The sequence below is a fragment of the Athene noctua genome, chromosome 1 (assembly GCF_965140245.1).
Source record: "Athene noctua chromosome 1, bAthNoc1.hap1.1, whole genome shotgun sequence".
Taxonomy (NCBI): domain Eukaryota; kingdom Metazoa; phylum Chordata; class Aves; order Strigiformes; family Strigidae; genus Athene; species Athene noctua.
Window position 1 is genome coordinate 209297549 of NC_134037.1, and position 23912 is coordinate 209321460.

General features: G+C 41.3%; 1 protein-coding gene across 1 annotated transcript in view; it reads right to left on the reverse strand.

Annotated features, from left to right (window-relative positions):
- Window positions 1–18221, reverse strand: part of GPC6 (glypican 6) — a 795485-nt gene extending 777264 nt beyond the window's left edge. The window contains exon 1 of the mRNA XM_074930934.1: window positions 17855–18221. Within this exon, the coding sequence (XP_074787035.1) occupies window positions 17855–18221 (367 nt within the window). The remainder of the gene's footprint in view (window positions 1–17854) is intronic.
- Between the last annotated feature and the right edge of the window lie 5691 nt (window positions 18222–23912).

Here is a 23912-nt window from a genome sequence, read left to right on the forward strand (position 1 = left end):
TTCATTTGATGTCCTACCCAAATTCAGACTGATCCTAACACCCTCTTCTACTCTGCATAACATTATTCTCCACACAGGATCAAACTACTGCATAAGGCGAGAAGTGCTGTTTCTCAACATGAGTAAATATATTCCACACAGGAGTGCTTAAGGGCATTTTTAAGGTTAAGTTCCTGACATTCTGTGAAGTTCAGAAACACACTTACATATGTATGTATGCCAGGTCAGCCAGCCTGGGGCTCCTGAGCTGCAGGTGAGGTGGGACATCCCCATATGAGCCATGCTACATCATTTGCAAGTGGGCTGCAACAGCACTGGTGCCTGGAGTAGAGCCTCCCGGACGTGGAGAGCCAGGAAAGCTCATTGCAGCTCATCTCACAGCAGAGCGAGGGGACCACTGGGAAGCCACTGTCATCTCCTACCTGTAGCGCTCACAGAGCTGCCCTTTCTGCTGGCTCACAAAGCCTGCCTCTGCAGCTCTTGTGGGTGTATGAGGATTTTAGCACATAACTCCTAGGATCTCTTGCTGTGGCAGGAATGTGGAGGGATGGCTAGCAGTGTTCATACCCCTTTTGAAAAAGGATGAGAACTTACTGGATTTAAGAGTCACAATCTAGGAATAAGATACAGGGACTAATTACAGGTGGGTCATAAAATCAGAGTTTGTAAGTGAGATTCTGGTACTGTCAAAATTTAAGCAAAACTGCTACAGTAACACACACAAATTGCAAAAGATTACTTTAGTTATTGCTTCTTTTGTTTCAGTAGATATTGCTGGACTTGGACTGCGTTCCTCTACTTTCATGTAACTCTGCAGAAGCAAACCTGTATGCCTCATGCTTTTTCTCCTCAATACTTTGTTTCTTCATAAAGAGTGAAGGGACTCCTCTTTTCTCTATATCCCCAACGATAAAAAGTTTCTTACGTACTGGTTTACCAACTGAGAAAATAATTAAAATCTCCCAAAATAAATAGTTCAAGAGAGGAGATTCTGGGCAAAGGAAGAAGTCCTGGTCCTACTAAAAGGCAACAGAGTTTTGACAGGCTTTGGTAAAAATCAGCAGTGAATCCACCAGTCATAATGAGCTGCAATGATGGACCATATGCTTGCATGATTTCTGAAATACAGATAAAACCAAGCTTGCACCTGACAAGGTAAGTCCTCCCAAAAGAAGCTGACAGAAAATGCCTGAAAGGAGGCTAAATCATGAATATAAGACGACCACACTCAATGATACCTCTTTTGGAGTAACTGGCAGATAAAACTACAGTTCAGAGTTGCAGAAGCAGAATATTAAGATAATTTGAAAAAAAAGTAAAGGGCAAGAACCAAAAAACAACAAAGCATTAGTAAAAGACTGAGCAACTGGAAAAAAAGTGACATGGAATGAAGCTGTTGGATACTTACTGTCAGGTTATCTTTATAATAAAGGCAACACAAGTTAAATACTAACTCCTGCCAAGGACCAAGAAAAGAGTATAGGTGAAGGAACTCTAGTAACCTAGTTGGTGAAAACCAGAGGACATTGAGTCAGCTACTCCCAACTGCCCGAGGAAAATTATTTCTTGATGAGATTGTTGTATCTAATATGAAACCAAAAATAAGTCAAAGAAAGAAACTCTCTCCCCAGAATGCTGTTCAGATGAAACAGGGTAATCATCTACAGAAGTAAAAGACTCCTTATAGGATGGATGCAGAGAGAAAAGCAATTTGAGACTGTACCAAATTTTCTGGCACGTGCAAAGGGGGCTATGGAGATGTTGAAACCTTATGGGATGTTTAGGGAAGGACCAAAGGAAGAGAAAGGGAAGAGACTAAGGGGAGGGTCTTCCGGAAAGACATCGCACAGGACTGATGCACTTTTAAGTCCCTCAGGAACACACAGTCAAAGGTATGTGATAAATGTGTCACATTCATCTTTGAGTTTAGTATTAATTAGGCTCTTATCAAATGAATACAAAATTCTTAGTAAGGGAGGTTTGATCGCAGTTTTATTTTGGGGATGGATGGCAATGAGGAGAGAATCCATACTTAAAGTGAACACAAAAAATCAATCTCAAAGCCTTGTAAGACAATACATCAGCATTCCACCAAATATCCAGCTCCTCAATCATAGTTATATCTGTGTAACTGCACAAGAAATGCTTCTTTATTTCCTACATTTGCTTAAATGACAGTTCTGCAGCAAGCTCAATGGAAACGTACCCCAGTCCTCCCAGCCCATTCTGCATTCTGCTTTCTCTGAATATCAAATGTATTATTAGTTCTATGTCTTTTATTGCTTTTCTCATTTTGTTGTTACAAAGCTCCTCTGAAAATTGCTGCGTAAGTCCTGAATGAATATAATGTCCTGAATAAATATAACATCCTGAATGAATGAGAATATAATGGTGTTAATCACAAAGGAAAGTTGTTCTCATTTATTTTAACTGTTCCTTGAAATAAGCTTGCCAAAATGTTTTTTGTCTTGTTAAAGTTTCATTTTAAGTACTTATTTCAGTTCATAGTTATACACTGCTTAAATTGATGTTCGTGTTGGTTTTCACATTTTGACATTTAAGATATTTGAAGATGTAGGGAAACTCACTAGTGAAGGTCAGCAGTGTACAACTGATAGATTCATCATGTCAGGTATGCAGAATTCATCAGAACTTAATTTCCTTAAACTTCATGATATTTGGAACACCTCTTGCATTTTGATGAGCAGCCCCTGGATTTCTTGAAAAGCAGCCCAATTAAAAAATAATGAACCTATTTTTTTCAGAAACTGACTCATTATCCTGGTGGTTTCCAACAGCAACTTAGAGCTTAGTTTTATATCAAATTATTTTGTGCCTGTTGGACAGTAATACTTTTGCAACCTTCTAAGGTGCTTCTGAAGTCAAGCAATTTCCCCAGGAGAAAATTTTAAAGCTGCTGTTATTCCCACTGCCAAGTTTGTATCTATGCTCAGAAAGCAAATAAAACTTCTAGTGGAAACAGACAGAACCCATGGGATGTTCAGGACCTCTCTCTTCTACCTTAACCTTAGTGGAACACCTTAGAAGGAAAATAGCTTCATCTTCACCAGAGAACACTAAGATTTTTGCGACTGGCTCTACATGGAATACTTTTGTTTGATTGTTTTATAGTATTATTCTTAAAAAATCATATTTATAGGATGTTAAACATTAAACCCTTCAGCAGAGGTCTATGAGGAACCACTCTGCACTACCACCCACTCCCACTAACAGGAAAATAAAAACATCTTCCAAGAATGCTTTCCATTTTGTGCACTTGCTTGAGGAAGAATCAACACATTTTTCGAACTACAACCTACCCAAAATTCACCTTTAACATGATTCAGTGCACTTCCGCTAGTTACACCTGCTGCTTTTTCACAAAACACTCAACCTTATTCCCAGCAGCCACCTATACCAGGAACTGTGTTAATCCAAACTGGGCACCACAGAACCTCCCATTTCAAGGTGTAGACGCTTGTGATTTGTTCCTTTAGATACTTAAAGAAAAAAGGCCTGCTACCACTGCTGGTCACAAATGACACAAGCAATGAGTTTCCCATCAAATCCCTTGGAAGATTACACCAAAACCAAAGCATTTGTCAAACAACTTTTAGTTATTGCTGACAGCTTGCAATCTAGTATTTGATTACTAATAATTTAAATAACATTATCAGCACAGGAAGAAAATTGGAATTGTTGAACTATTCCTCCAAAGAGGAAAAAAAAGGGGGGAGAAAAAGCTTCTATGCTGACCAATTTTCAAGTTGATAAAGTTTTTTATTAAGAAAAGCTTCAAGATCAAATAGCAATGACACCCTACTTCAAAGATACCTTATGTTTAAATAGATTTACTATAGACAGGGTTCTCCTTGGCAAAGAAAAATAATTTTGACAACCTGCTCTCAATCTTTTCTACTATGATACTTTTGCTTTGCATAAAATAATTATTTCTTGGGCAGAAACACAGTGAAGAAATTATCTAGCTGAGTGCAGCCTGACCTCACCTCACAAAGAAGTTGCAGATCCAGAATGCTGGTTTCAGTCTGTTTTCTACTAGCTACTTTACACAAAAATATTTAGGCATTTGTTAGACTGGAGCTGGAGAGAATGTTTCATCTCTTTCAAAACAGTGTCCTCCAATGTGCTAACAAACAGGCACAAAACCAAACACCCTCTCTGGCTTAGTGAACATGCTATTATTTATGCACAGTGGAATCAATTCAAAAGAAAAGATCGCATGCATTCCTCCAAAAAGGGCCTTGAGGTTGTTCTCCCAAAAGGTGAGGAGCGAGAACTCAACTCTCTCACTCATCAGCATCAGACACAGGACCTCCTAGGTTAGACTCACTGGTTGATTGCTCAGTTGTTGTGACTAACTCTCCTCATGTTGTACCCTTTAGCCTTAAGCACCTATACAAAAACTTTATCCTGCAACGTAGCAAGCTGCCTAAAAATAAGGAGCTCTATCAGTAAATACAGTGATGGGTTAACTCTTTGTGGAAGCAGTAAGTGTTCCAGAAAACACAAGTAATGTTAAAAAATGAATTCTGTTATTTTTTTATTCTTTTGAAATGTGTAGGTATGTATGTGTCTGTGTAACATAAACAAGAAATTTTCTGGGCAAAACAGAAAATAATGATTTAGAAGGAAAAAGAAGAAGAGGAATCCCCCATAAGCAACTGAGAAAATATTCATAATATATTCTTTAGCTTGTGTTTGGAAATTAACTCCTCACTGTTGAAAGGCATACATGCCACTCTCTTGTAAAATTACTGACCAAAATGGTTTTTCAACAAAAATATGTTTGAATATTGAGTTCCTGCTATATATAACACAACTTAGTAAGTACCTTTGCTCCAAAGAGGTCCAAATGATTAGCACTTGCAGATCACAGCAGGGTGAAATAAAAATGAGACAAATATTTGTGGAATAAATATTAGTAATGTTTACAAATTTGCCTTTCATATGAGAGTGTCAAAAATACAAAATATTTATTAATCAGAAAATGTGGCTGCTAACTGTTACTATCATCTTCCCAAGATGCTTCTTGTTGAAAATTGTAAATAACTCATATTTGCTGATTTAAACTAATTAAGACTGTACCTTTGTATAGAAACTCTAAGTACTCTTTTGGTAAGTTTTATTTTGCTACATCAGTCCTTTCCACACGACTAGTCTTAACAGTCATTGCATGCAACAGTTTGACCAGCTCTCAACTTCAGGGAAGCCACAGAATGGAACAAAAAGATTAGCACTTATGTATCACCCATTAAAATGATGATGATCTTAATTTGGCAATTCCATTAGTCTTTCTAGGAAGGTTTATTGTCTGTGCTGTACAATAACTGTAATAATGATGCTGAAAGGACTATAAAAATAACCTAAAAGTATATAAATCAATAACAGTTACATACATGATTCTTTAACCCAACTGAAGTTTATGGACCTGCAACAGATTTGTTCAGTATTACAGATTAAAATAAGGATGAATCTGCTCTTAACTATACAATTTTCTTCATCTTGAGTTTGATTTTTGCTGGTGTTTCAGCTAAAAAGGACAAGAAAATTCTCTAGAGTTTCCTTTTCTGTCAAAAGCAGATTTACCTTGAGTGGTCCATTAGGCATGAAGGTAATGGCAATGACCACCCTGTCACCAGTAAAATGGAAATTACTCAAAGAAGAAAAAACTAGCAAAGAAAGGAAAACTATGCATATATTAAAAGGAAAACTGGACCTCGCTTATAATCCGTAAGTTATTTACAGTGTTATAATACACCTTGGAAAAAAGCTGTCTGTTGTATGATACAAATTCAGAATACTTTTTGAACATAAAGGGATGTTCAGGTACGTGGACATGTACCTATGTCCACACACTGTGGACATACTTTTGCGCATTCTTCTCAGTTGAAGAGAAGGCATTAGTCTCTTGGGCAAATTGTGACAGAAAAGCTATTTAAACCCATTCATCAGATATGGCAAAGCTCCACTTGAGCAATGTTCTGTATTTATGTGTTTAAGTTTGGCAGCAACCAGATTTTGGTACACAAAGTGCAAAGAGTTTGTGGTTTGCCCAGTTTCTATACTGAGCATAGACTGTGCTCTAGACAATGATTTACAGTGTCCAGCTGGAGCTGCTTTAAAAAGCAAACTCAGACTCTAAATTACTAATTAACAAGGTTCAAAGATGCTTTCACAAAGGATCTATCAATTATTGTAGTAATCTCAGTGGGATACGAAGCTGGTGTCCTTTAAAAGGACAATTAAAAAATTAGGCAGCATATATATTTGTACTACATTTCTTGCTTATGTTAATAGAAAAAGGTTTAAACGGTATGCACATAATTATGACATTCCGACTGTGTAAGTCTCATGAAGAAATACTGGCATATGTAAAATGCAAGCTTTTGCAGACAGGACCGCCCCTTCTTTGTATTTCTTCAGTGCTTCACACAACTACATTGTAATTTTGAATTTTGATCATTATATACTTTTGTAAAAAAACCTGCAGTTAATTCTCAGTCAAATTCTACCATCGGCTGCATTCAGCGGAGACAGGCAAAAATCAGGTTTGAGGGTTTTTAACTCAAAAAACTAAGAACAGAAATGTGCACATGCCCCACAACCAATGTGATTACAGTCAATTCATACACGGCTTTTCGTATGCTGTCTCAGTAAATAAAGAAGAAAGAAGCTTTGGAGTTATCATTCAAAGAATGGTAAGGGACTTCTGAAGATCAGCTTTAAGAACAAGCTAATCACTATTTCAGCGTTCAACTTCAGGAAGCCATTTCTGGGAGTCCTTTCACTTCATCAGCCATGCTACACTGCAAAGACAGGTGTTTGTATTTAATCAATGCATTTTAGTTATGTTCCAGGTATTCAATTAACAGTGCTCATTGCCAGCTCATAGCCAGCATGACAGACCATCTTGGAACAGCAGTGGTCAAGGAATATTGCTCCTGGCTTTTCACCAATTCAATAAATAAACCTCCTCTGTGCCATTCTTTTAAATACCTTCATTTTTAAATTAGATTTTGATTTTCTGCTCTGAAACACCCAGATCTCTGTTGAGCCAACAAAACCTATTTTGCAACTTTAATTAGCATGATCTGTCTTCCCTGCTTATCGTTGCAGCCGGACTGATAGAAGAGGATAGACTACTTCACAAAATAAAAAATTATTCTGATTAAGAAAACTTTTAGTGTGGGTCAGCTTTGGCATCTTCTTTTGCATTTTTGAAACTGCTTTCAATACATGCATGTTACTCAAAGTTTGGACCAGGTAAGAATATTGTAAATTGCAACGACTCTAGTTGGTTAAAGAGAAACCATGGTCTGAGTCAGAAACTGTTCAAGAGGTATTTTCCATATTTCTCTACAACACAGATAATGCCGACAGACAAAATGATATATAGCTATTTTGATCCAAGGAATCTAAATTTCTCATATGCAGTATTATCTTATACGCTGAAGTTGTAAAGCTGAAAGCTAATATCAGAGAAATAAATATTTGTATTATGTGTTTATGCTGTGAATCAATTTTGTGTAACTAAATAAGATCCAGTCGCTGTTTGTACTTACAGCTCCTTTCTCTGTGAGATCTAGATGATTCTGTGATTCTCTGATGGAAAACACATCAGGTTTAGCCACTGGATACTGGGTGCTCATCATCCCTCGCCTTTGATTTCTCACTAAATTGTTTAAGCTTCTTAGGGACTAGCACACATTTAAAACCAAGGGTACTCAGAAATTAAAAATTGTACAACAGCTTCCGAAGTCTGACGACTGATGACTGGATACGTATGACATGCAAAGAAGCATTCTGCCACTGATTATAACGATTTATATTTGAGCACTACTATGAGTGCAATTTTATATGCCAAAGCTGCATATAGCTGGGAATGGGTACCCTCAGTTGTAGAAAAGATTTAAAACATGAAAAGAGCAATAAATAGCAGTATATAAACCTGTGATCTAATGATCTGATCCATTTGCCTCATAAACCCCAAATTTCAATGTGCCATAAAATCAGCAGACACCCACTAAACTGACCATATTAACTATCTGTCGTGGTTTAACCCCAACTAGCAACTATGCACCATGCAGCTATCATCCTGGTGGGATGGGGAGGAGAATAGGAAAGGAAGAAAAGTAAAACTTGTGTGTTGAAATAAAATATAACAGTAATAATTGTAATGAAAAGGAAGATAAAAAGAGAGAGAAATAAAATCAAAGAAAAGACCAGTGATGCATGATGCAATTGCTCACCATTCGCTGACTGATGCCCAGACAGTCTCCAAGCAGCAATCAGCACCTCCCAGCCAACTCACCCCATGACATACTGAGCATGACATTCTATGGTATGGAATATCCCTTTGGCTAGTTTGGATCAGCTGTCCTGGCAATGCTCCCTCCCAGGTTCTTTTGCACCGCCTTACTGGCAGGATATGGGAAACTGAAAAATCCTTGACTTAGGATAAGCACCACTTGTCAACAACTAAAACATCACTGTGTTAGCAACATTATTCTCATACTAAATACAAAACACAGCACTGTACCAGCTACTAGGAAGTAAAACTAACTCTGTCCCAGCCAAAACCAGAACACTATCACACATCGACATGATAACAAGCAGAGAGCTTCCCTAAGGTAGTGAAGCACTCTCAGTATGATCCCTCATCCCAGGCAGGTGTTCAGTTCCTTCCGTTTTGGAGACAGATGACTTTACTAGTGTGGCTTGTCAAATTTTGGTGATGCAGGTAGAAAGTTAAGTCCAAAAGTGGGGATAATAGCCAAGACTGCTCAGCTGCTGGTAGTTTCTTCTCAATTATACTGTAAGTGTACTGCCTCATTGCATTTTGCTGCCATGTGAGAAAAGACAGAAAATCTTCCTCTTGCAGTTGCATAATTGTAAGACATCTACCTGAAAGCAATCATCAAATGGTAAGCCTCACTTCCTCACCATGTCTTCAGGCACACATTCCCACACATTCCCTCTTGATGACTTCAAGATCTTTTTTGGTAACTTTAGCTGTCAGGTAAGCTTCCTAGTCCAGGTCAGCGTGTCAGTCTGCTAGACCTGATGAAAGGGAAGCAGTCAGAAGCAGAAGCTGGGAACACACAACATTGCTGAGAGCCAGTGTCCATGCAGTGGGGTGAAGTGTAAATGAAAACGTACTTCAGTAGTCCAGATACAAGCCTTTTACAACCTTTTTTAGGTTTAAAGGAAGTAAAAGCCAGAAACTCAGGAGCATAGTTATGTAAAATGATGATGAGAGAACCATGCAAAAGCTGCAGTGTTCTCTCTGCAGTGAGACAATTACATATTAGGTACTGAGCTTGAATCATTGAGAACTGCCCACTTAGCAGAGCAACAAGCTCTGAAGGAACCATTCAACAACAGAAATGCCAATACATCTTGATTAGAACTTTTTCCATTTTGGAGCATGGTCAGTCAGTTTGCCACAATCTGTTTGAGAAGAAATATTTAACCACGTAGATGGTGATAAAAAGGAGAAATCTACAGACCAAGACTAAGTGGGGCATTTAAAAAAAAAAAAAAAAAAAGAAGAAAAAGAAATGGAGCACCTCTGCTCCCTCCCTCCTTCTTTGCATCCTATTCATCCAAATCCTTGAATGAAAGCATGAAAACATTTTTCCAGTCTCCTTCCCTTCTTAGGGCTTTTAACTGTGTGAAAGGTCTTATTACCTAACACTATGAATGCAAAGTGACTCAATCAATGAGAGAAATAAGTATTCCCATTCACATTTCATTCATCTTCCAGTAAGAGTCCCTTCTCCAACAATTCATCCCACCGTATATTCTCTGCCCAGTTCTCTGAGTCAGACTTTTTCTAGCCTCACTGCCTCCATCTAGAGCTTCACATTTGGACTCCAAAGCCACACATTTCTACCTTCACAAAAGACTATCCAAAACCAAAACACAGCTCAATGTAGCATCTACTGGGCAAGAGGAATGGTTCTTCTGGATTCAAATGCTGCAACCATAACAACACTTTATCGAAAATGTTACCTTTACTACTTGATTGATATCACCAGAAAAATTAAATTTAGACAAGAGCAGTTCAAAGAGAAACGCTTCCTGAAGACAGAAAACTGGATCCTGAATTTAAAAGAACCTACAGGAAATATACGCAGGACCTGATGGGAGCCTCTCTGGCTATTGACCATCAGTCAGCACCATCAGACTTCTGTAGGATAAATGTGCATAAAGACCCTTTGCCTAATATTATGCTTCACTTCTTAAAAAATAATTCCGTTTAAGAAAGCCATTTTAGTTTCCTGTATTAATTACTGCTTATAGGCTCTCAAAGGAAAAGTCCAAGGTCATAAGTGATACAATAACTCAAAAGCTAACCACAGACATATGACATAAGAACTGTAGTGAAGCATTCACAGACTATCTTTTGCCAGATCTGGAGTACTGCTACATACCTCCACAGTTCTCACAACCACAGCAGTATCCACATACATCCTTGCACTACACCATACTAGAGTCTGATACCCAGATGTGGCAAAGCCTCATCCCATGCATTGACTTCCCTCCAAGACAAACTCGGACAAAAGCCAGACAGATGTCCCCATAGTCTCTAGTATGTTAGAAACTCAACGCACAAGTCAGAGGGATGTGGCCAAAAATATCAGCAAAATACGTGGCTACCATTATAGGCACAGCAAGGGCTACAGCTACGGAGACTGACAAAGAATCTGTTTCTGGCAACAGAGAGGTCTAGCTTTTGACTCAGAGGGCAGGTTATAAATACCTCCTACTTAGCCAAGAATCAGGCTTGAACTAATTGGACTCCCCAAACTGTAGTATTAGCATGGCTGATTTAGCCTTTGATCTTTCTGACATATATGAACTGAGGCCCTGTGTAGATTTTTATTGTGCATATGTTTGCACTCATGTATGTTTGCACATGTGTTTTTCAGACGGGGCCCATAAAACAAAGTTTTAACCTGGTTTGCAAATACCTATCCTAGTAATGTGCAGCTTCTCTAGCTCCTTCAGTGCTTAAATGTGACTTTGAGGCCACTCCAGGTAAAAGCCATGATTTTACCCCCATGCACACACTCATGCACACACAGAGATATGACTGTGTTATTCTGTAAGCATACCTAATTTAATGTAACAGCCCTTCGAGGCACCTGTTAAAAGCAGTTGAGACTTCCACTTATTTCGGGAGATTTGCCCTGCTATTTTAAACCCAACAGGTCAGTGAGCAGGTCTGAGGCTCCATTGTTAGTCGAGCGTCTGTAGAAATGCTTTTTTCAGGAGGAAAAAAAACCTCAGCTCAGGATGCTCAGTACCCTTTACATCTGCTGCTCAGCTGGAGACGCGGTTAAAGGGCCATTAGAAGCGCAAGGTGACAGACCTCACAGGCTAGGCAAGCCGGAGACCAATTTGCTGTTTGGATTAGGAGTATCAGCCCTCGTTGCTTCTATCTGACGGACTGCAAGCTGCTCCTGTCCCGAGCCCTGAAAATCAAGGCCAGGACAGGCAGCCGGCGAGTCTCCATCCCGGGGCTGGGGCTGCGCTGTAGAGCCTCCTCCTGGGCACCCGGGTTTCTGCAGCGGGCTGGCAGGACGCAAACCCTCCCGGCGCTCATTGAATAACCCCTGACTTCGCTCACCGGAGCCTCGCTCCGCCGGGCGTAACGGTAGGGACCAAATTGCTGCCACCCTTGCAGTCAGCGGGAGCGCAGGCGCCTTCTTTTGCAGCACCTGCCTTCAAATGCCGTGTGTCCTCTCTCTTTTACACTACAGAATCGCTCTACAGAATCAAGTACTGTCGTTTAACTTTGCTGGAAGGAAAAGGTCACGCTAGCCAGAAGCAGCTCATCGGAGAGAGCTGCTGGTTTTTGTGACAGCCTCCCATAACGAGAGCTAAAAGATTTCTTAGCAGGGAGCTTATTTTTTGGATGTGTGCAGCAGCTCCGGAGCAGTAAGCAGTGAAGAAAGAAAACCTTAGTTTCAGTAGGTTTTAGGCTGGTTTTACAAACAGAGGAATAAAGTGCTAAGAATTTTACCGGGCATATGTTTTCCTGCCATCTGCAACACATTTTAAATTCCTTTTGCATCTTGTAATGTATTCTCTCTGTTTAGCATAATAACTATTCTGCCTTTAAACACCAACCTTTATGTGCTGTTCTTAGGAATTTGTGGAGAAGTGTTAATTCTTTTACACATATTTAAGCTGCTAAAATAATTATGCCTGGTAGTATGAACAGTCAAAACCACGGAATGAAGGTTCCCTTCCCAGGGAGATAGCACCCATTAACCAGGTACGAAGGGGAGCATACAGTCATAGTTCATTGAAAACGTAATTCCATTTTGCTAGTAATGGGAGTGCTGATACTTTGATACCATAATGGAGTTTTAAGCACCACGCTTGTTATTTCAACTAGAAACTTTAATGTAATTATGCATTTTTACTTTACTAAGCAGAAAGAAAGATTAGTATGCATGGTTTTCTTACATGTATTGTGGGGAATAAGAACAGAGATCTCCGAGTGATACTTCAAGATGCTCAAGTCATTCAAAAGAAATGGCAGGTGGTAATTTTAAAGACAAATTACCCAGAAAAGCTTTTATTGTTGATCACTTATTATAAGATTTGCCATTTGCAAGTAATTGTACATTCAGCTGAAACTGACCTTTTATGAGAGCCAAGTGGTAATATAAATGAAATGAATATATTCTTTATTGCAGTAATATAAAAAGAATGGCCTGAGCTTTTAACATAGTGCTTGACCTCTCTGGTGTCTGAACACCACCTAATCTCAGGAGTATTTCACAATAGCATATGATGAAATAAGTACTAATACAGCATTATAACACTTTAACACATTACCACTTAGAAGTGTAGAAAATATTATAGCTTTAGGTATGCTTTCTCACTATAAATCAGACTGACGACAGAAAGAAAAAAGACAATTAGAGTACAATACGCTGAAGTTCATCATTACACTAATTATTAAAGCACTGCCTTTTGTATTTTGAAGTCCCTCTTTCCAAGATACTCTACCAGAAAGTCACAATGAGAAACTCCAGATGCTGAGATTTAAAATCCTCAGTCAAAAATTAATTATTTATAAGCATTAAAAACATGCTATTTCTCCTCAAAGGCCCTGATCTTACAAACAGCACCTCTAGGTTTAGATGTGCATACATAAGTTGTATTGCCTTTAATGGCATCGGTCACATACAAACCAATAAATATGCACAGAAGTGATAGCAAAGCCAGGTCTTAGAAAAGCAGTACTTCCTCCTAGCTTAAATGCACCCACAGGTTTATTAGCATGCACCATGCACTCACAACGGGAAAACAAGGGAGGCCATAAGGGGAGGAGATCAGATAATCTTGATGCTGCAGTTACTGAAACTGCAGAGGTGAGGAGCAGTCATACACAATGTGGAGGAATCTACTACAACAGCACTAAAACAAGAAAAGTACAAAGTTTACAAGAAATTCCATGTCTATCTTCATTGTCATCACTGAACTCAGAAGTGAATTCTCTAATGGCCCAATTCAGATGTCACAAACTTGCATTGCTTAGATTACTGATTTCAGCGGGGCTATTCCTTTTGTTTTACACTCTTAAGATAACCACAGGAGGTGCCTGTGAATCCCCATTTGCACCCTGGTCTACAGGTACTTTCCTCACACAACTCTCAGTGACAGCAGTAGAAAAATAGTAAAAGGCAGCATTAATTAAGAACTGCTTCAATACAGATTCGGTCAGGAGCGTTTTCCACTGTTCTCCTGTCAATCTTTCATTACACTTTAGAGCTACCTAAAGGAAAGCAAAACATTCAGAAGGAGTATCTTGGGAACATCTGACATGGACTAATAGCTCAGTTGCATGAATGACTACTGAGTTGATTTTTTTTATTATTATTATTATTACCACTTTAGAGCTACAAGCAACTGTGTTATGTTTGCTAGCTTTCTTCAGTCAACGCCTCTGTATTATGCCAGTATGAAGCCCATTCATCAAAGCAAAATTTCAAGTGACTCCTGACCTTCAAAATGAAGGGTTTGCTTCTGCTTTCATTTCAGTTACTTTCACTACAGTGTCTCTGTGTTGCCAGAATCTCACCTCGTTCATCATCTGCACAGGAGAACAAAGCTCACCAACTTCTTACGCAGTATTTAGAATTCAACATCTTTGCAGCTGGACACTTTACTAGAACACTTCTAATCTTTCCCTCAATACACTATTATTCAGTATCTAGCAATAAAACAAAACAAACGCAAACCCAAACAAAACCACAATCCACAAAAACCCCACACCCTTCACCTTTCAAAATCTCTAGATCAACTTGAAGTGGAAAGACACAAATCAGACACATCCATTACTTTTAAACCATCAGACATTCACTTTCAATCAGAAAACTCTGAGACAAGGACACGCTCCACCTTCCACTTTGATGTTTCATTTTCATTGCTTCCCCTAAGACGCTGTAAGTTACTGAAATCATGGTTGGAGTTAAACAAATATTGCTAACATACATTCAAAGCAAATACTGCTAACAGATACATGCTGTGATTTTTCTCTTTTGTATTGACTTTCAAGTGACAGATTTTCCTACAGCAAAACATTTTCTGCAAAGTCCTCAGGAGCTCCACTCAGTGCTCGTGAATGCTGGGTCACAGCAGTGTGAATCTGACAGTTCAGATCTTCTTTACATGCGGGATACTCCACAGCAGCTCTATGAGAGGGCAGATTTTACACGTACAGCCTCACACACACCACAAGCTACTGCTTACCCACCCTGCTTGTGACATGCACAGAATCAAGCCCACAGCAGCATACTATGTATACTTCAAATTTTCTTCCCCACCTTATTCCCAGGCAACGTTCCTTTATTGAGTATTGACTTTGACAACCTGTGTTGGAAACCAACTTTATATGCTGTATTCCAATGTAGGTCACAGCACCAGTTTGGTGATCAGACAAGACATCAGACACAGCAGGTTGATTACAAGTAAGTACTATACAATTACACTGAACAACTTAGCATTGTTGTAAAAGCATATAGCAGACAACCATAATAACTAACTTCAACAAGTTCAGCAAAATACTGTAGGAAAACCTTGCCTCACAGTGCAAAAACTGACAGCTTTTCAAATCTGTAACTTCTATCTTCTTCATTCAAAAGTGAGTGTCAGTATAAATAATTTTACAAAACTTATCTAACAAGTCTGGCTTTGTAGCTCCATTCAACAGAGAGGTACCTCTGTGTCTGTAGCCTCTCTGTTACAGACTCTTCAGCTCCCTGCATCAGTGCATGCACACTTTGCATCAGTACATACACACTACCTCTTTACCTTACCGAGTTTCAACAGTCATAGCTAGAAAGTAGCTTTTAAACAAATGACAAATGAAAACATATGACTGCTGTTAAATCAAAACACATAAACCATATTGCGTATTATTATTTTCCATCATATTATCAAGCCATTGATGCAAAATCTTTTGAAAACACAATGTTTCTTCAGAAATATGACTGCAATTAAAGTTCTTTGAGGTCTTTATAACAGGCATCTGACAGACTACACTTCTTTCGTAACAGTAACAAATTGCTTCCTTAACCAAATCAGTATGGTGGAAAAAGACAGACTGAAAAACAAAACAAAACAAAAAATATTCTGAAATCTGTCTGTTGATTGCTTTAATTAAACTTCCAACATTGAACCAGCTTGCAAATACATAGCTTTCACATTAACAAGAGCACATGCTGCATGAACAGTTATTCACAACCTCACAGCACGGTACAAGAAGAGCACACTCCGAAACACACCTTAAAGCAATCCTAGTCTTTCAACAGCTGAGTAACTTGAATAGCTACATACAGACAGAACTGCTCGGAAGTTGAGACACCAACTAGTAGCAAGGCAGATAAACCACACAGAAGACAAACAACTTGTAATAGGAAGCTCAGAAAAAATAACTCATAGCTGCATAAATCCTGTATTTCTGAACCGTAAAAGTAGATATTACTTATGAAGCTTAGCAAGAAACGGAAGAGTAATTTTGGATTGAACTACTATTAAATATTTAATTACCATGACTTTTTCTATACTGATTACATGTTAACAGAAACTTGCAAATGCTGGAGTTACTTAAAAATTGCATGTCAACTTTGCATTGTACAGTCAGAAAATACATGAGACAATAAAACTTCTCTGTGAGCTCAAAGCAACAAGTGTTTACCCAAAGTTACTAGAAGTCTGAAATTCACTGGAAATATTTTTTTTTTTTTTTTAATAGGACAGGGCATATCCTACCACCCTGTCACGAAGCTGATGGAGTAATAGTGAGGGAAGGGAAAGCATGACTGCATATTCAAAAGATCTGTGGCTCACAGGAGAGATTTCATGATTCGGTATAACTGATGAGCAACCTGGAGAGAATATTTTTTAAAAGAGCACAGAAAAAACAGAGAGTTAGTGAGCCTGAGAGATGAAGGTGGCTGTGGAATAGTTACCCCCACAGGCCCTTTACTCTCCCACCTTGTCCTAAAGCACATCAGTGGGTCAGACCTGTGTGTCCAAAGGCACTAACATGGCTATACAGAGATCTGGTCTGTTCTGCATTGGCAGCGTGGAACAACCTTCCCGGTATTTTTGTGAACTACATCCTCGCTGTCCTGAGATTTTCCACATTTATCATTCCTCATGTAAAGTGCTAAATACTGCACAGTGAATAACTGTGGCTTTATTTCACCTCAAGGAAGATAAATCTATTGCCTCCAACTTTAAAAAGGAAGCAAGCAAACCGAGGGGTATCTAATTCACCCTACAAACAGCAAAACCTAACAGCAAAGTACCAAAGGCAAGGCAGAAATCTTTCTTGAGGGCTCAAGCAGTCCAATTTAAGCCGCCCAAGCTCATGCCTTCCCACACCATTTCCCTCTTTTTTGTGGTGCTTTCCGATTGCTAAAGGATTATCTGCCCTGGCCATATTTTTATTCGTTCAGTCCCAAAGATGCAATAAGGGTAAGGTTGCAGGGAAAAGCAGGAAAACAGAATTAAAAAAAAAAAAAAAAAAACCAAACAAAAAACGAACGCCAACACCTTCGCAGGCAGACTGAGACATAACCTGTTGTAGGCATGTTTCAGCAGAAAGCAGAGCTCAGTAACAGGCTGCCGGGGGTCTCGGGCGGCGGAGCGGGGGGCCGGTGGGTGCGGGGCGGGGGTGTCTCTTCCCAGCAGCTGATGCCTCCGCTCGATTTGGGCTGCAGCGGGGGCGCCCGGCCGCGCCTCCAAGGGACGAGCTGCCCGGCCCGGGGGTGCGCGGCCGGGCCGGTCCCCGCGGAGGGGCGCGCCGCTGCCCGGGGCCGCGGCGGGATGCTGGGGGGAAGCGGAACCGTCTTCCCCACCCTCCTCCTCCGCCGCCGCCTGCCTCACGCCCTGTCCCCGCCGGCGGAGGGCAAAGTTACTTCCCCCGCGCAGGGCGGCAGCGGGGGCAGCGGGCACTGCGGAACCGGGGGCTGCCTCTCGCAGCCCGGCTGCAACTCTCAAGAAGTTTCTGCCGGCGAACAGAACCGCGGCTGAGCCTCGCCCGCGCCCCCTTTCCTCCTTTTATTTTTTAACACACACACTCCCCCCCTTTAGTTTTTATGGGTTTGAATCGTTTATTCGCACACACACACGCGCCCTGCCGGGAAGCCCCCGGGGTGCGACCGGGGCCGGCAGACCCGCTCCGCACCCCGCAGACAACGCGGCGCTTCCCGGCCCCGCTTCCGCGGGGACTGCGCGCAGCCGGCCGGCGGCGCCCCCCCGCGCCCCGCGGCCCCCCGCCCCGCTCCGCCCGGCCCCTTACCTGCGATCTCCTGGTAGGGCACGCTGGCCAGGCTGAAGCCCTTGGCGCTGTACGCCTGCCGCACCTCGCCGCAGCTCCGCGCCTTGCCCTCGGCCACCGCGGCCGCGGGCGGCGGTGGCAGCAGCAGCAGCAGCAGCAGCAGCAGCGGTGGCGGCGGCCCCGCTAGGGCGCAGCGCCGCGCAGCCCCCTGCGCCGCCGGCATGGCGCGGCGCGCAAGTCCCGCCCGGCGCGCAAGTCCCGCGCCGCCGCCGCACCGGCGCGCCGCCGCCGCGCCCCCCGGCTGAGGGGGCGGTGGCCCGGGAGCCCCCCGGCCGCCGAGGCAAACTTTTGCGAGGCGGGGGGGAGATGGGCGCGCAGACACACACATGCGCGCACGGCGGGGGCAGGAGAGCGGCAGCCTCGTCCCCCCCGGCTCCTTCTCCAAATGCAACGTGCTCTCGCCCCCTCGCCAAAAGAAGAAAAAAAAAAAAAAAAAAGAAAAAAAAAAAAGAGGGGGTAGAAAAAAAAAGGGGGTGGGTAAAAATCTGGCTGTAGGTTGTGTTGATTGAAACCGCGGGCGCGTTGCTGCGTTGCTGCGAGCGGAGTCCCGGGGCAGCGGCAGCGCGGTCCGTGGCGGAGCTGTGCCCGCCGCCTGTGCGAGGCTGGAGGTGGTGGGGAAAGCAGCCGGCGTGGGGATGGACTGGACAGCGGCTCCGTGCGTGCCTGTGTGTGTGTGTGCGTGTGTGTGTGTGCGTGTGCATGCGTGTGCTGCACTGGATGCGTGAGCCTGTATTTACGGGATCCGGGGAAACCTCTGCTCCGCGCAGCGCTGGAGCAGCCTCCTGAGCCAGGCAGGGAGAAATCCTGGAGACAGACACAGCGAGGGAGAGCCGCGCACACACACACACACACACACACACACATACACAGACACAGACACAGACACACACACAGACACATACACACACACACACACAGAGAAACGTGCTACACATTGCATCGCCGAAATACAGGAGCAGAAAGCAAATCCTGGCCTGGATCGCTGTTTGCTGGCAGAGGGAAGGAAAAGCACCCACAGCCCCGAAAACTTCCTCCTCACCACGAATCCAGCCACTCCTAGCCCTAAAATTACAGTTTGCCTGATAGAGAGAAGTCAAAAAAAGATACTCTTCGTAGGTATTGCTCTCTGGAATGCCAAGTTTAACGTGGGCCCCATAAATACTTTCTTTTTTTTAAGTGATTATTATTTGTTGCACACATAAATATCCGAGCTGAAGAGCTTGAATGAGGATAAGTCCATCGTCAAAAGGAGAGAGAAGGAAGGATGTTTCTGTGCATCAGACTGAGAAGAATGAGAAGGAAACAAGAAGGGCAGTCCTTGACCCCGGTAATTCATGCCACCGTAGGAGAGGAGAGCAGGGGACAAAACCATAAATTCCTTCCTGCAGATGAGTATCTGAAAGAACTGCATGGGAGAAGTGAAGAAAATTCCCACAAGGTGAATTCAGTCTCTGCTTAGGGAGAAAGAAAAATACTCTGTTCTTAAGTATTTGATAGTAAAATTCAAAGTTACAGTTTGAAAGGATTTATCGTGGTACTTTTTATCAGTACTGTGGAGAAGTGTGATATTTTGTCAAAAATATATGGACAGAGATGTCAAGCCCAGGATGAATTGAAGAAGGCCAACAGAAGAGATAAAAGACCATCAACTTGGAGAACCACTTATAAGTGAGAAGCCATGGAGCCATATCATGCCAGTACCATAATTCAGGATGCATTCAAATGAGATGGAAATTATTAGGTGGTTAGTACTGCTGCAGTAAATGCAGAGTTAGTCTTGGATCTGGGTCAGTGTATGCAGCCTGGTGCCACTTGATGTGTGTTCCCTTGGCTTCCCTTACCATTTTTCCTCTCCCGCATTATCATTCCTTCTTCTTCCCTCAACTTTTCCCTACTGAGTGATGGTGCTCTGTCACCGCTTGAGTACACAGCAGAGAAACAGCAGTTGTGTGTACAGCCCTTGTCCTCCCTCTTCCTAGAAAACTTCCCACATGTGCAGGGCCAAGGGGGGCCAGGGAGGAGCTGGTGAGCAATGGATTTTATGAGTCCTGCAATCTGGTCAGAAAGATGAGGTTAGCATGTGCTCCTACAACCTCCCCCTAAGGTGAGATGTCTCTAGTGGAAAGGTGCCAAATCCCAGTGAACTCAGACTGGAAGGCAAAGGCTTGGCGGGGAGGGGACAAGGCTGATGAAAGAGAGATTTCCTTCCTTTTTCAGGACCCACAAGCCCTTCAAAGCTTCACAGACTTGCTAGATTGAAAGGTTTAGATATTATATACGCCAATCCTTGCTAGCGCTCGTTTGGGGGCAGTCGGTGAAGAGGTATTGTAACAGTGTCAAGTGCTATCACCCAGCCTCATCTCCAGGTGGACAGGATAGAAGTCATGAATAGAGAACTCCATGTGTCACCAGCCCACTACAAATAATGCTGCTGTTAGTCCATGTTAGTGACACCACATTAATGAAAAGTTAGGCAAGGTCTGTATATTTACTCTGTAGAAAAGTTTTGGCAGATCTTGATGTAAGGTATCGCTATGTAAGATGCATACAGTTCACCCCAAGATAGGATCAGGAGAGTGTTACAAATGTTACACATACCTGCTTTCTGCTGGATTGCTCTAACTTTCCTCCGCATTGTGGTCAAAGCAGAGAATTAGCACACCACACGTCAAGCACGACAGACTCCCCCGCAATCCAATCTTCTTCAACATTTCTTCAACCCACAGGAAAGTTATCTGACACAAATTCAAAGATGCAAATGAGAAAATCAGCAAACTGGTTTGAAGTGCAGAAGTCATCATAAAATAGCAAGAGAGATTCTGTGATTAACTCAGCAGTGCATCTAGGTAATTGTTTTCTAAGAAATTTGTAAATTGCTAGAAACAATGGGGCTTATTCACCCCTGCATTCTTTGCAAATACCAGTTGAATTCATACTGCTGGTAGCATGATAGCACTTTTACATAAGGTGATGACAGCATGATGACCTTTATATAACATGGGAAACCTGCTATGGGAAAATGAGATTCATTTCCACCCTTGAATCCTGCCTCTGACATAAATGGCCCAGAGAGCCAGTTACATCATAGTCCTGCATGTTGAAGGTACACCTCACTCTTCTAAGACTCCGCATTTAAACACAGATATTTCTACCGCTTCAGCAAGTCCCCTACTCATCACATGGGAGAATCATTGTGTGTTCTCGGTACATACATAATTAATTTTATACAAAATGGAAGAGCTCCAAAGAAAGCCCAGGTTGGAACACTTTCTCAGCCAGTGGCTTTAGAAGTCCCTTTGAAACATATTGCCTTCTGCCTCGCACATCATAGGCATGATCTAAAAGCTCTTCTATTTCGGGACCCACACTGTTAGGCTATTTGAGGTGGTCACACCATACCCATCCTTTTATCAGCTGTACCTTATAAAAAACCATATAACTAGTGTGTTTCACAACTCTTTGTTATTTCAGAAGGCAGAAGCAACCACTGGTTACTGGTTACTGAATTAGAAAAAATGTAATGTATATAAGATGGTGAATAAAGTCCTCCTTCCTCCTTCACATGATGATTAGTGTCTTCTAGGTTAAAGTGTTCTCTGGCACCCATGGACTTCATTCTGAGTTGCTGCATATCTGTGAGTGCTCAAACCTCTAAGTTGTTGGGAAAAGGCTGGATTTTCCTACATCAATTTTGGGAAGCAACATACAAATTTCATTTGCATGAGTACCAAAATGAAACATTTTATTTTAGTTAAATAGAACACTTTAATTACTGGGGAATGTTATTGCTTCTTTTGCATTTCTATGGAAAGAAATAATTGCACTTTAAAAAATTTGGGTTTAATATTTTTGCTTGCTTGGCAGTTGGACTGAAAATCGATCATTTACCCTCTTGGAGAGCCCCCTCCACCAACCCCATTCAGTGTCGTAACAGAGATGATTATTTAGAATGAAGATTTTGCAGTGCATCTACTGGACAAGTTTACCACAAGCAGGCTTTTTTTTTTTTTTTTTTTTTTTTTTTCCCCCAAGTTATTCCAAATGGAAGGTGTTCATTTGTATCAAGTTCTACTATTTTTTTTTTTTTTTTTGCAAACTTTTTCCTGAAGTTGTGCAAAAATGTGGAAGACAAATGATTTCTAACCTTTGTTTCCAAATACTTCTGTGAAAAAATGGATTAAAAGTAATCATTCACACCCCATCATAATAAAAACGTCAATGCAAAGTAGAGCAGCAGACAGCATTAATTCCTCCAACCACTGGAACACTCTGCCCCACATGGCTGAGGCAGTTTTATGGTGTGCAGTAAAGGAACTATGGAATCTCTATACAATAAGGACAAAAAATAAATACTGAATTGTGGTGTCATTTGCCAAGGAGCCATCATCTTGAGCTCTGAACGATTCAGGGACATTGTGGAAAAACACATGATTATGGATTTTAAACATTATAATGTATAGTACATAGGCATGAGATGGAGATTGCACAGGGAAGTTTTGCTCATTTTTTCATATTTTTGAGTTATTTTACTTTGGAAACAAGATAACTTATGTTACATTGAAAGACACACTGATTTATTATCAGATGTTATCAAAAAACTCTCATTGATGTCATGGATATTAAGGAGACTGCATAGACAAAAGCATCTTTCACCTGACTTGACAATAAAGCTTTGCCAAATGTCAAAATGCTCTATAACTCAACTTCACAGAAAAAGGAAGCCAACTTCTAGATTCACCATTAAATCTATGTGCTCTGCAGATTTGCAGCTTTCACATAATGGATTTCTAGTAAGAAGGTTTCACGGGTTGAGGCAATAATCGGTGAGATTCTCAGATGCCCAGTAGAATTATTGGTGGTGAAGTGGCTCTGATATTCCAGTTAGTTCTGCAGGTGGTGGATTGCCTCTGTGCCATTAGACCCTGCCTGCACCCCTAGGCCCTGAAGCACTACAGAAGCTGTAGCTCTGGGGGATGGGAGAGCTGATAGCATCCTGCCTTCATCTTCAGGGAGAAATCCATCTCCACACAGGTTTCCAATGCATTTTTTAGAGTACAGAACACATCCTTGATATTGAGGACCAAGTCACCCATGCTCTAGGCTATACAGCCTAACAGGGAAACCTGAACACACTCCTTTTTCTGTAAAACTGTGTGGACAAATATGAAGAACTTACACGAAGAAAATGTTCCTATTCTAGGTCTACAGTGTCTACTCCAGATGGATGTGGTTCTTTAAAAGCCCAGAAATCGTTAATTGTATAGTGGTGAGGTAACACTCTGAATGAAACAGCTATGAGTTTGTCCCGATAAAATTTTCCATAGACCAGTCCAATGAAGGCATACATTGAAGCATCAAAGGGTCCCTTTTAACTATTTTTTTTCATGTTGTGTCCAGAGCCTTCATAGAAAAACTTCCTCCACAGAGCACAAACTGCTCTTCATTATCACTCTGTGCTAGAAGGGAAAACTTTTTTTTTTTCTTTGCACTGTATGGTATTTCCTGCAAAATTAATGCAAAGCCCAGTTCTTTCCAAAAAGTAAGCTCTAGATGCACAGGTGTGAAGAACTCATCTTGCTCTTGAAGTCTCACTCAAAAATAAAATTGTCAACACAGCTGCTAGATAAGTCCTCTTAGAAAAGGTTTTCAGACTCATGGACAAGAAAACAGACCTGCTAAATATAAAGAATAATGAAATACAACTAGCTTTCTTTCCTCTGAAAATTTTCAGAGACAGAACGTAAAAAAATGATCTAAGATTCCATATGCTCAGTTACGCATAATATAGAAGGCTTAGGCTCCCATAAAAAAGGTTTATAAGTGGTAATCAGTGATATCATATTAATTATAAGCAGTAGTGGTTTCTCTTGAAATCTGCAGGCTATGCTATTTTGGGTAAATAGCAGCATTTTATTTTGGATGTTCATTTTATGAAACCTTTTGTGAACAAATTCTGGAAGTTTTTATGCATAGCAACTGAATGGGTAGGTCAAACTGCCAGGGCTTTGCAGCAACAGTA